Consider the following 12,626-nt stretch of genomic DNA (forward strand, 5'->3'; position numbering starts at 1 on the left):
AATTAATTTTTTGCCTTCTCCTTAGTTGCCTTTTGTTGGGTGACTACTTCTAGTATTGTTTCGATATTCATATTGTATATTGTATATATATCTTAAATATGACTGGTCGAGCAATTAGCAAGGGAATATAAATGTAATTGTGCTGCCAACAGTTGCCAATTTTTAATCTCCAGCGGAAGGAAGGGGTTTTTATTGTGTTTTAAATTATAAGTGTCTATATATTTGTATGGTATGTATGTATATAGTAGGGAAGTGTATTAATATTAGTTTTAAATAATAAGATATTTATATATGTTTTTGTTAATATATAGCGAGTAGATAGTTTTATTATTAATGTGGTTATATGTATGAATATATTTAAGGTCTTAAAAGGTTTGTAAAGATACACCAGATCTAACATATTTGAATTTAAGGAAATTATTTACTAGTATACAGACAGTTTCTTGGCTTGAAATGTAAAATATAATATTGAAATGTCTAAAAATATATGAAAAATATTTCTACATTAAAAAATGTATATAAAATAATATATATATAATCATCAAAATAGCTTCTGGAGTTAGTAATAACAAGAAAAGAAGCTAACTTAGGGAACCCGAACCTTATATACCCTTGCATAGTAAATCGGTCATAACTAAGTCAAAAATGCCTTAATTTTCAATCGTTAAACTGTTTTATGCTAGTTTTTATTATATTTACAAATCTGCAAATAAAATAAAAAATTTTAAAATTTGAAATTTTTCTTCCCATAACCTAACCATAAAAACCATAAAAAATTTAGAAAAAATTTTCAAAACTTATATTTCCACCGGACATGGCTAGATCAATTCGGCTATTAATGCTGATCAAGAATATATATGATATATAGGGTCGGAAATGACTCCTTCACCTTATAATACTCTGGAAAAGTATAAAAATTTACTAAAATAAACAGACAACTTCTAGACATGAAATGTAATTAAAAAAGTGATTTATTATTCCAATATTTATATCCTATAATTTTATATTTTATTTGTTATTAAAATATACTTTATTAATAACTCCCTTTACAAATCTACCATTTGTTTAGATTTAATATAAGCAAAATAGACAGAAAACCTCTAACCAAAAACCAATCAAAAACTCTTTAGATATTTTTTATTTAAAGTATCTTTTCAACAAAATTCCCTGCTTTAACTTGCTGATTTTCAACTGAAATTGCAATTAGGAAACCCTTAAACTTCCTTCAAGTAAACCCAAGCAAAATCAAGGCTCAGATACAAAGGCATCGCTTAAAATGATGAATAGTTGTTGGTTGCCTAATCGAATACCCAAATCAACTGTCAAGCCTCAAATTAGTCGGTAGAAAAAAAGCGAAAGAAAAAATATATGTATAAAAAAAAGGAAGTAAGCAAACAACAAGCGACAAGCTAAAGTCCAGCTTAAAGTCTTCTTTTTTTTGTTATTTTGGGGTGTAGTCAGAGATTTTTCTCTCCTTTGCTTTCGCTTAACAAAAAACCAAATCAATGCCAAAACCAGGGGAGAGAATGAATATTTTTGAAATTCAGCATAAAAAACGCTGACGACATTTTTAATCCTAAAAATCGGAGAGACTAAAACTCAAACCGAGGAGGAATTTCGAGTTGAGCAATCAGAATTTCAAGGTGGGGGTGTGTGTATCTTTATTTTGTTTTATATATTTTTCTTTTGTGTTAAGTTCGTGATCAGTCCGAAATCTGAGATATACCTGGGTTCGTGCGATCGCATCTCAGACTGGTATTAAAAAAAATATATATAACATCCTCTGCTTGGGAAGAGAGTGTGTAGAATCAAGATTAGGTTTTAATAATTCAAAGTGAGTCGCACATTTTCCGGGAGTGGGAGAGCGAAGAGGGGGAAATGTATCTGAAAACTGTCAAAGTTACCCAAAAGCAGACGTGTGAGGGATTAGCAGTCGAAACGGAGTGTGTGTTTGTATCAAAATATCTCCGATTTACTTTAAGTAAAAACTGATATCATGTCTCTTTTCCTCTCTTTATATTTATTTTTTCCTGACAAATTCGAAAGAAATTAAACAAGCTAAAATATATATACATAAAGGGTGTGTGTGTGCGAGACGAAAGGAAGCGATTTGGGCTTCTCTCGAGCTATTAAAATACAGAACACACCCAAAAAATATTTTAACGATCAGAAAGAAACAATCGGAGCTCAGATAGATGGAGGGGGATCAGGGGAGAGGAGTCAGGGAGACGGCCTCCAATGATGACGATGAGGAGGAGATGATGACAAAAGGCAGATCACGGGGTGACAAGAGCGATTTATGCTTAAATGGTACGCGTTGATGCATAAGTTATGCCAGTCAGTCAGGAGTATATAGGAGTATCTCACAGATGCTAAGATACACACACACACACAGAACGGCAATTGGCCGGGACCAATGATTATATAGGGTGTATCTCAGAAGGGTAATCTTTAAGTTACTTGCAGATACTTTGTGTTTGGGGAGAGGGAAAGTCATTGCGTAAGTTCTTTGGTGAGATCAGAAAGGAATAATAGCAAGGCGTTCATTTTCCTCAATTTTCTTGCTTTAAAAATACTTCTTAACTTGTAAGATATGTTTCTTATTTTATTAGTCATCTAATTAAGTATTTAATATATTTTTGTAGATTTCTTTGCCCTCTAAGATTCTGTTAGCAAACTAAAAAATAATTTCCAAGTATCTTTATAGAACAAGATACATTTTAAGCGATAGTTTAAGTATCTTAATGCTATTATATACAATCTAAGATATATTCGAAGTATCTTTGTAGTGATAGATATATCTTATGATGTTTTTACAGTATCTTTTCATTATAAAATTCTATCTTAGTGTTTTTCTAAGTATATTTCCAGTACAATATAAATACTTAGAGTTCTTCTAAGTATCCTTAAAGTATTAGATGCATTTTAAACGTATTTTTCGCCTTTTCTAAGTATCTTTATAGCATTAAATTCATTCTTTGCGTTTTTCAAGTATATTTTTATAATTATATAGATTCTTAGACCCCCTTCAAAGTATCTAGTACATATTTAAGGTTTTTCTCAGTACCTTTATAGCCTTAGATACATTCTTTGCAATCCTCCAAGTATCTTTTTAGTATAAGAAGCATTCTTTGTGTTTTTCTAAGTATCTTGATGTAATAAAATACATTTTTAGCGTTCTTTTAAGTAACTTTATAGTATAAGACGTATTTTTAACCTATTTGTACAACTCCATAGCACCTCTAGATACTTTTTAGAACCTTTCTACTACAAACCTTTGCAGAACTTACATTTCTTAATATAACTTATAGACTCAAGCACCCAAAAAGGTCTCTAATAATCATCTTTAGACCTCCAAATAAACCTCAATGGAATATCCTTGGTAAATATTCCTTTTCCCAACTTGAAACTCATACTTTTTACAAAACTCCAGCTCCTGCACACTACAAACACACTAAAATTAGCTCCAAAGGACAAATGGCCTTCGGTTTGAAGTATTTTTGAGTTCTTGAGTCCATATCGCACAGCTGTCATTATTCCAATAACTGGTTGAACATACACATGTACACATATACTACACTACAGTCGGCACACACAGTCAACACTCGACAACAGCAACGCAAATAAAGAAACGCCTTCAGTGCGCAGTTGTTGAAATCGCACAAAAAAAGGAGAGGAGAGGAGAGACGAGGCAGGACTCACTATAAAATGTTAATCCTATTTTATTAAGTGCACGCCATGCGAAATGCTGGAAACCCAGGCCACGACAATGAAGATCATTATGAGGATGATGACGCCGGTGCCGTCCTCGTCGTCAACCCCTTTTTTTATACATACATTCGGTTTCAGTTTTTGGTTTTGGTATTCTGCCAGCCCTGGACTTGCTCTTTTTCACCACTAACCCCGACTACAACTTGGATTCCCCTCTATATTCCTATATATACTATATATATGTATACCTCTTAGTGTCCATATATCAGCACTGGCTAATCTCAGGGTATCAGGCCAACAGAAAAGGAAAAATAAAATTCCTTTTAATTCCGCGAAACTTCAAACGCATTTAAAAAAAAAAAGGGGGCCAAGGGGAATGGACAAAGCAAATGTGGGCCAAGTCTAAATTCTTGTCATTTTAGACAGAGCCAAGCTTTGTTTTTGGCTTATAAAATAAGCCAAGGAAGTTGGGATTTATATCTCTTTGACTTACAAATGTCAACTAAAGCGGGAATATATTTGTAATAAATTTTGAAGAAGAAATATGATATTAATTTAAAACAGTAATGTCGAAGGTTTTTGTGTTTAATGTAGGTTTTATTTCTGATTAATCTTTATAATTTATACTTGAAGTTTCTACTTTGATTCAAAGTTTTAAGCATCTAACATAGAATATTGCATATCTTAAATATATTTCATTGAAAGAGTATTTTGTTTTATTAAGAATTTATTTCTGATTACTTGGTTGGTGATTACTTCAATTCGAAGTTTAAGTAGAATTTTTCAGATAGAGATATTATTTCTTAAATGTACTTCATTTGAAGCATTCACATTCAAGGGTTTTATTTTAGATATAATGCCATGGTTATATTTTGTGATAAATCTTTATAGGACAATATCGAAGGTTCTTCTTTAAATCCAAGCTTAAGTCATTTATAACACAGTTCCAAAGGAGGAATCTAATACAGATTCGATTTAGAATTAAAATATCTATAAAAGAATCCAAAGTATTCCAACTTCCCCAAATTTTCTTTACCCCAAAATACTAAATTAATTCTTGTTAAACCCAAAATATCTTCCGTTTATCATTTATTATTTTTCAATATTTTCTGTCCCTTGGGCGTTGCCAGTCAGCAGCTTCAGCACTTTAGCTACCTGAAAAATGATTAATATTTGTCTTGTGCCGATCATAATTTACGAAACAAATGCTGGAATTTCAAGGCTCATCCACATTCGTTGTTTCAAATTATATTCAATCATTTTATTTTTATTTTTCGGGGGGTTCGAGCAGAAAATGCGTTTCCATTTCACGATTATTGTGACTAATTGTGTTTGATTGTCAATTGGTTTGCATGTTGCAGACAAATAAATTAATGGGCAGCAAAATGGAGAGTGAGGAGGAAAAACAGGGAGCGGGTACAAACCCGCATATAAACGCATGGGAAAAACTAGGGAAAAGCTGGCGGCTGGAAAATGCAAAGCCACCAATTTCGGTGGCGTGAAAACTTTACCCCAAATAAGAAAATTCTATAGAGAGTGGGGGGGCTGTAAAAAGGGGTTACTAAACGTTCATATATGAAGGGGAAAAACAAATAGAGCAGCGCCCTGAGGGTACCATCATCTTTATAAGTCGATTGCTATTAATTCCTTACTTAATTGCTGCTCTTATCGAAACGACCCAGAACCCAGTATATACGATATACAGTTGCGTTCTTAGTTCGGGGGGAAAAATGTGTTTTTGTATTTCATAGTCGCTCATTGAAAATAATTAAAATTAATTAAGACATTCTCCACGACGAGCGAGTATCTTGGGTGCATTGCCTAACCGTATCTATAAATTTAAATCATCACTAATTGAGTGACTTTCGGGTGATGCTGCCAGCGGACTTTGGTTCTCGATTATTATACATATACATAAATATATATCCAAGTTTTCATGTTGCAACAATTGACTAGGCTTTAATTTGTCCAAAAATTCTCTTTCAAGCGGCAAAATATCAAAAAATAAATATATATGTATATATATATATGAAACACGTGCATTGATTGATTGCCCAGTTATTGTTGTGCTGCGGGGATTAAGTCCCAAAAAGACGCCTTGTCGTGGTGGTGGTAATGTAGGTGATTCCCCCCATTGTGTTTTGTCTGCGTGAACAGGGAACTGTTCCAAGGAGTCGGAGATGGCCACGTGATCCATGGCGCGTGTGTGGCCCGCCATGAGCGAGAGCGTGAAATCCCATTTGAAACTTTTTTTTATTTAGTTTTAAATTTTCTTTAGAATCAATTATATATGATAGATTATGTTTTGAAACAGGCATTTGGCAATGGCTTGTTAATTAAGGAGTATTGTTGTACAATTTGAAGTGAACATTTTAAAAGGGAAATATTATTTTAAAAAGATTTAAGCTATTTATTAATGTTACACAATTTTAGAAGATGTTTTATTATAAATTTTATAAAATTTAATAAAGAAGAAAGGTCTAGAACATATAAAGAATATATGTATATCGATATTTTATCGATTTTGAACAGAAATACCGATATACTTATTTATTATTTTACTTTGTGATGTATAAACTATAAATCTATATACTGTTAGATATAATAAACTGTCATATCATCCTTGGAAAGAATTAAAAAGGATTCTTAAAAATGTTGTAAATATCAATAAATCAGATAAATATCATAAATACGATATATCTCTAACTTTGCTCACTAAACTCCCTCAAAAAATCATCGTGACTCACACTGTCATCTCTGCGAGAGTCACTAAAGGATGTCGATAGATGAAAATAAGAAGCATAAAAACATAAAACATAAAGCATAAACCGGCATAACGCATAAGGTGAGTCAACCTGAACCGGCTGTGGCTGTCGCCTGATTGACTGACTGACTGACTGACTGACTGAGTGATTGAATGAGAGATTGACTGATGGACAGAGCCAACCGAACAGATGGACATGCATTGTGTTCGAGGCACTTTTCTTACACTTGCATTAATTTTCCGCGTTGTGGAAAACTATGTGATGTGGAGTGATGGAACGAATTTGCATTCGACATTTGATGCGTTCACAATCGAAGATGGAAACAAAAGCCTTAAAATCAATATGGAGAAATTCTTAAGCCATTAGCATAAACAATTCGATCGACAACAAACAGGCTTTCAGCAAATGGACTTTATTTGTTTTTTAAAGGGAAAACCGCCATCGGAGTGTGTCCGATAAATATACTAATTGTTTATTTCATTTATTCCATAAATATAAGAACTTATTTTCCATTGCCAAATGGATTCATATTTATATATATATATAAAGGGAATGAGGGAAAGATTTGAATTCCAAATTGAAATTTTTATGGCACTTGGAAATTAAGTAGTCACACACACATACACACACACACACACTCTTTGAATCAGATCAAATCCCATTCCAGATGGTGAAAATGAGCTATAGAAGAAGTTCCTCCACATAGGTACTCCTTCCCCCTTCACATATGTACATATGTAGCTTTTGTGAGCATTAAAAATAAATTCAAATAATTGCCATTTCAATAGACAGCCAATGAGGAGGGGGTGGTGGAGGGGCTGTCAGCTGACAAAGCTCTAAAAGTGCTTCCAAACATTCGATATTCCAGATTAACTGAATTGTACAGAGAGAGAGAGAGACCTGACAATGATGTTTTGGCAATAAATGGAAAGTTTATTGCAGAAACAAGATAAAGAATTAAATGTGGCGAAAAAAACGAGGAAATTAATGTGTGTTTCGTTGAAAGATACAAATGTATCTAATGTGGAAATATAAGTATTCATTGTAGGAGATTATACATATTTTGGGCTCTATGCCTTAATAATTCTCATTCAAACTTAAAAACTCAATAAAAAAACAACATTTTTGCACAATAAATTAATTAAAAATAATCGATATTTATCGATATTATTATATGACAATTTTTTCGCCAAAATCAAAGTTTAAAAATCTCATAACATAGCCAAAAAAGCCTAAATTTTAAATCGGAAAGCTTTCCTATGCTAGTTTTTATTAGGTTAACAAATCTGCATACTCAATAAAATTTAAAAAAAAATTCAAATTTTTTGTCCATTTTTGACAATTTTAAACCCTTGAAAAACTTAAAAAAATTTTTTTACAATTTTACAATTTTTTTTTTTTTCAAATATGTCTAGATCGATTCGGCTGTTGATGCTGATCAAGAATATATATGATTTATAGGGTCGCAAATGACTCCTTCACATAGTAATATATAAATAATACAATCCCCATACATTATATCTACAATTAATTCCTTGTATATACCACATCCCCCACTAAAACCTGTCAATTAAATTATTCTCGTTTACAAATTACCATTCATTTTAGTATCTCATAAACCATTTTTATATAGCTATATATGTATGTATATTCCTTCCCTGATTTATATATTCCTCAAGCAAAAGTAGAATAATTTCAAAAGAAGCCTTATATTTGGCATCGAATTAATAAGAAGTTTTTTCAGTATGGAAGAACATGTTCCAAATGTGTGTAAATATTCCTCATTACAGCCACTTTTTTGGCCAATTATGATTATGCCCCGCATTATGGCCAGATATATATGGATATATATATATATGATTTCCACGATTATCGGCCACGAGTCTTGGGAGCATGTGTTTGTAAGAGTGGCAATTAATAAAAACAAATGTGCTTGTTTCATCTCCACACACACTCCAATCCTCTGAGTGGAAACATATCGTCCAACATTCTCGCCCGACTTTTCAATTCAAAAATTGAAATAGGGAAAAGGCAAGAAATGGGAGGGCGTTGGAAAATATCGAAAAATACGAATATGATTTGTGTAAAAGTTTCGACGGTTCTCTTTGGCTGTGATTAAGCACTCGAAAAAGTGTAATTGCAGCGATATATATGTACATAAATGTGTGTATGTGGGCACTTAAAAATAGCAGCCCCCGACTAAGACCATAACTAAAGCCCATATGGATCTGAACGATCTCGAAAGCAGAATCAGAATCAGCAGCTGGCGTTGAATATTTCGAATACAACTACGAAGAAGACGAAGACGAAGGCGACGACGACGACGAATGCTTATAGTCAATTTTTGAATTATTGTGAATCGTTTTTCGCTTTCGTTGTTCTCTAATTATAACAACATCATAATCATAATCGCAATCATAATTTCATATTTGGCTGACTCTTCGCATTTTGTGGCGTTTTTAATGTGCCAAAAGTTTATTTGTATCCCCGCCAAGCACACAGACACACATGGAGATACAGATACAAATGTATCTTACACATGGCACAGCATTTTCATTTCGATATTTTCTCAAAAGCACAATTCGTTTTTTTTTTTTTTGCTTCATTTTTCTTTTCAAATCTTGCATTTATTGCGATTAATTTGAAAAATGAAATATTTGGTATAATTTGAGAAATGCTTTTGCGAGAAATTGTTGACAGTAGAGAGTGGAGAGCAGAGAGTGGAGAGTGGAGAGTAGAGAAAGGGCCGTTTCTCTCTTGGCTTGGTGATATAATAGTTCCTCTGGTCTTATCATTATAATATTTTATTTTAAACTTCCTCTAGAAATAGGGAAGGTTTTTTTGTACAATTTAGTTTTGCTAGGCACATAGATTAGACTTGAAATGCTTTTAAGAACGTTTTAAAGTATAGATAACATTACCGGAAGATGTATTCGGTATTTAAAAGGGGTTTTAGTAAATAAATTTCGGTTTAATTGTGAGTATTTTATTAGAAGTATATTCCTCACATATAATTAATGGGTTTTCTAGACAACATTCTATAAATCTTTCACATTTCTAAAGTTAATCTCTAATAATTTTCAAATAATTCAAAACCTTTATCAGTAAAGACATTCATTTGTATTGCTTTGACTTTAGCATTTATCATTAAATACATTTCCTGGTATTTCCCTTTTTTGCAAACATCAAATCCCAGTTAAAATCTCCAAGGAATACGTCCCATAGATCCCTGGGGATAATGAAATATGCACTTTTGCGATAAACCCCAAGGAACCTCAAAGAACTCTGATTAAGACACATAATTCGTATTCTCCAGTTTTGGAAACGGAAGTGAGCTACGTCAATCGTAGTTCCTCGCTTGGCTTAATTGTATTATTGTTCATATTGTTCATTATATTGCTTTATGGCAACCCCAGAGTAAATAAATCGCGAAATCGCACAAATCAGAGCCGCCTTTTATGGGTGCAGCGCGAAATGCTTAGCGCTTAAGTTAAGCGAAACAGCCAACAGCAGCGCCGGAAATTATAGAAATTATAGGAATCGATGCCAATAATATTGAGCAGAAATTAATATGCAAGCGAAGAGAGATTAAGCTAAATTTATATGTACGTCGCAGCGTCGAGTGCGTGCCAAATAAAAAGTATATTTGCGATTCTAAATCGGAATACAAGTATGTTCTGTACATACATATATCTCTCCATTGGTATATCTCATTTTATTTACAATCTAACCCACACACACTCTCAACATTGGCACTAAAAAGATACCAAGACAAGAGCTAATGACTAAGACTAAGGAGTGTCAGCCACAAGTCGCACAAACTTGGCTAATAAAGTAGAAATTAGTGAGACGGTTAGGGTTAGCTGATTCATATCGCTTATGAAAATACTATTACGTTTTCTGGTCATATAAAGTCACAAATATTACAGATTTTTTTTTTTTCAACAGCTTATCGCGGCTAGATATTGTTTGTTATTTACCTACTAATGAATTAGTCAGTCAGAAAAAATCTATGATAATTGAAGGGGTCTTACTTTAGAATATATAGAGAGTGATTCTTGTGGGAATATAAAATTACCAAGTAATTATTATGCTTTCCCTTTGACTTCTTTGATTTCTGTGTTATCAGTAAAGTGTGTTTTTGTTGTCGTGGGAAAAACCACCCATTAGTTAGGGGTTTTAATTGAAAACTGAGGAATTATACTATACTGTATATTAAAGAGATGTAACTCCTTAAATAATACAAGTTTTAGTCACAGAAACTTTAGTACTTTGAACCAGAAATACTTCTATTTGAAATCATATAGTTTTAACAAATCTTTAAATGATTTTTTAGCTAGATTTAAACAAAATTAATCTAAAGATTTGTACAGAAACTTAATTTTCTTATCTTTTCCACACAAAACTTAATAAAAAAAAACCCTTTTAAGTAATTACAAATAGTTTCCAGCTTTACTCTCAGTTTTTATTTATATTTTTAAGCTCAATATTTACCATTTTGATTGTCTGTTTTGTTGTTTGTTTTGTTTTTTTATACAAGTATCCTTCCTGCGGAAAGTTCTCTGCTTTGTTTTGTTTTGTTTTGTAATCCCAAAAAGGCAAAAGTTCTAAAAGTTGTTTATGTTTGTTTTCTTAGTTTAGTTTCTTGACAAGTTTCTTGCACATAATAATATTCACATTGGTAAATTGATTTTTTTATTTTATATACACTCAAAACACACGCACACACACGTTTTTATAGTGTATTAAAATCCAATATTAGGGTTTTCATTTGGAAATATATGTAGTAGGAACAAGCGTTGAAAGACGCTGGAATTTTATTTGTATTTTTATACTATTATTTTTCTTTTCGTTTTCTTTTTTTTTTTTGTTTGCCGCTGCTCGCGTTCGCACTGCTGCACGTTTAGTTACTGACTTAGGGCGGGCAATTCAAAATTTTTTTAAATTCATCGCCTCGGCCGGCGGCGGCAGCGGCTGCGTCGACGTCGGCAGCGGCAAACACAACAAAAACCAAAAACTAATAAAATCAATTACAAACGCACACACACACAGAAAGATAGCGCGAGCCGAAGAACAGCCGAAGGCGCTCGTTTCCTCGTGCTCGGCTTCGTATGAGTAAGTTATGAGAGAGAACCAAGTTCGCTCGCTCTCTTAGGGGTTTCCCTCTGCAAGTGTTTGTGTGTGTGTGTCTTTGAATGTGGGCCAAAAGTAATGGGCTCTCTCTCTCTCTCAACGCCTCTCTCTCGCCTCTCTGGGAAATGAGTGTGTGGGTGTTTGCACTGTGTGGCTGTGTGCGTGCTGCCAAATGAGCCAAGCAAAACAAAAAGGCAAAAATGCGGCTACAACAACAGCAACAGTGCGGTCTCCTCAAAAAAAAAAAAAAAAAAATAAAGTAAAAATAAAATCAAATAAAAGAAATTCTGAATTATTTGCCAGCCCAGCAAAAGACGCTGGGAAATGTAATTTCTTACTCCTGGAAGTAAAAGGAAAAAGGATAATTCTATGAGCTATGTAGAATAATATTCTAACTTGTTTAATTGCACATAAACTTGGTTTGACTTATTTTATATTTTTTTCTACTTTTCGTTTAAAACAAAAATCATTAGGGTTTTTTTAATATTTAAAAGGGTGTACTAAACACTGAATTTCGGCCCTTAAAATATTTTATTGCATACTTTTTGACAACTTCCTCGGAAGATTTTAAAAGCCTTTCGAGAAAGATTATAATAAATATACGAAATTTAATAAGAATTCTAGAAATATATTCAATTTGTCCCTTAAAAATCTTAGGTACTATCTTATTTAGTATCTCGGAAATTCATCTTAGTTTCCTTCCCAGAAAAGAAAAAGGCTACTGCAGCTGCATGGCATAATTTTTTGGGTGTTTCCATTGAACCTCCCCCTTTCGGTAATTTTTACTTATTTTTTATTTCTTTTGCTTATTGCTCAAATTTCACAGCAAACGAATGAATCGAAACGAAACGAAACGAAACGCAACGCAACGATATAAAACGAACCCTCATGTCAACGACCGTTATTACAGTTGCCATCGCCATCATCATCATCATTGCAGGACCAACCCGACCCGACCCGCTCCGAACCGAACTGAACCGTCAGTAATTACACAGAAAAGTTCCATATCGCATATAC

The 12,626-nt window shown here is 32.9% G+C and overlaps 1 protein-coding gene across 3 annotated transcripts in view; it reads right to left on the reverse strand.

The window, feature by feature from the left end:
- The window catches only part of apt (apontic), a 47,346-nt gene that overhangs the window by 14,226 nt on the left and 20,494 nt on the right, over positions 1-12,626 (reverse strand). The window contains exon 1 of one of the 3 annotated variants that reach the window (XM_086827230.1): positions 10,971-11,395. The exons of the other annotated variants lie outside the window; for them this stretch is intronic. Coding sequence (XP_086683356.1) covers positions 10,971-10,973 — 3 coding nt within the window. The 5' untranslated portion in view covers positions 10,974-11,395. Of the gene's footprint in view, positions 1-10,970; positions 11,396-12,626 lie in introns of those variants that run through there. 3 annotated transcript variants of the gene reach the window in all.

Source organism: Drosophila serrata, unplaced genomic scaffold (assembly GCF_035046125.1).
Source record: "Drosophila serrata isolate PLE 108 unplaced genomic scaffold, ASM3504612v1 contig_165, whole genome shotgun sequence".
Taxonomy (NCBI): domain Eukaryota; kingdom Metazoa; phylum Arthropoda; class Insecta; order Diptera; family Drosophilidae; genus Drosophila; species Drosophila serrata.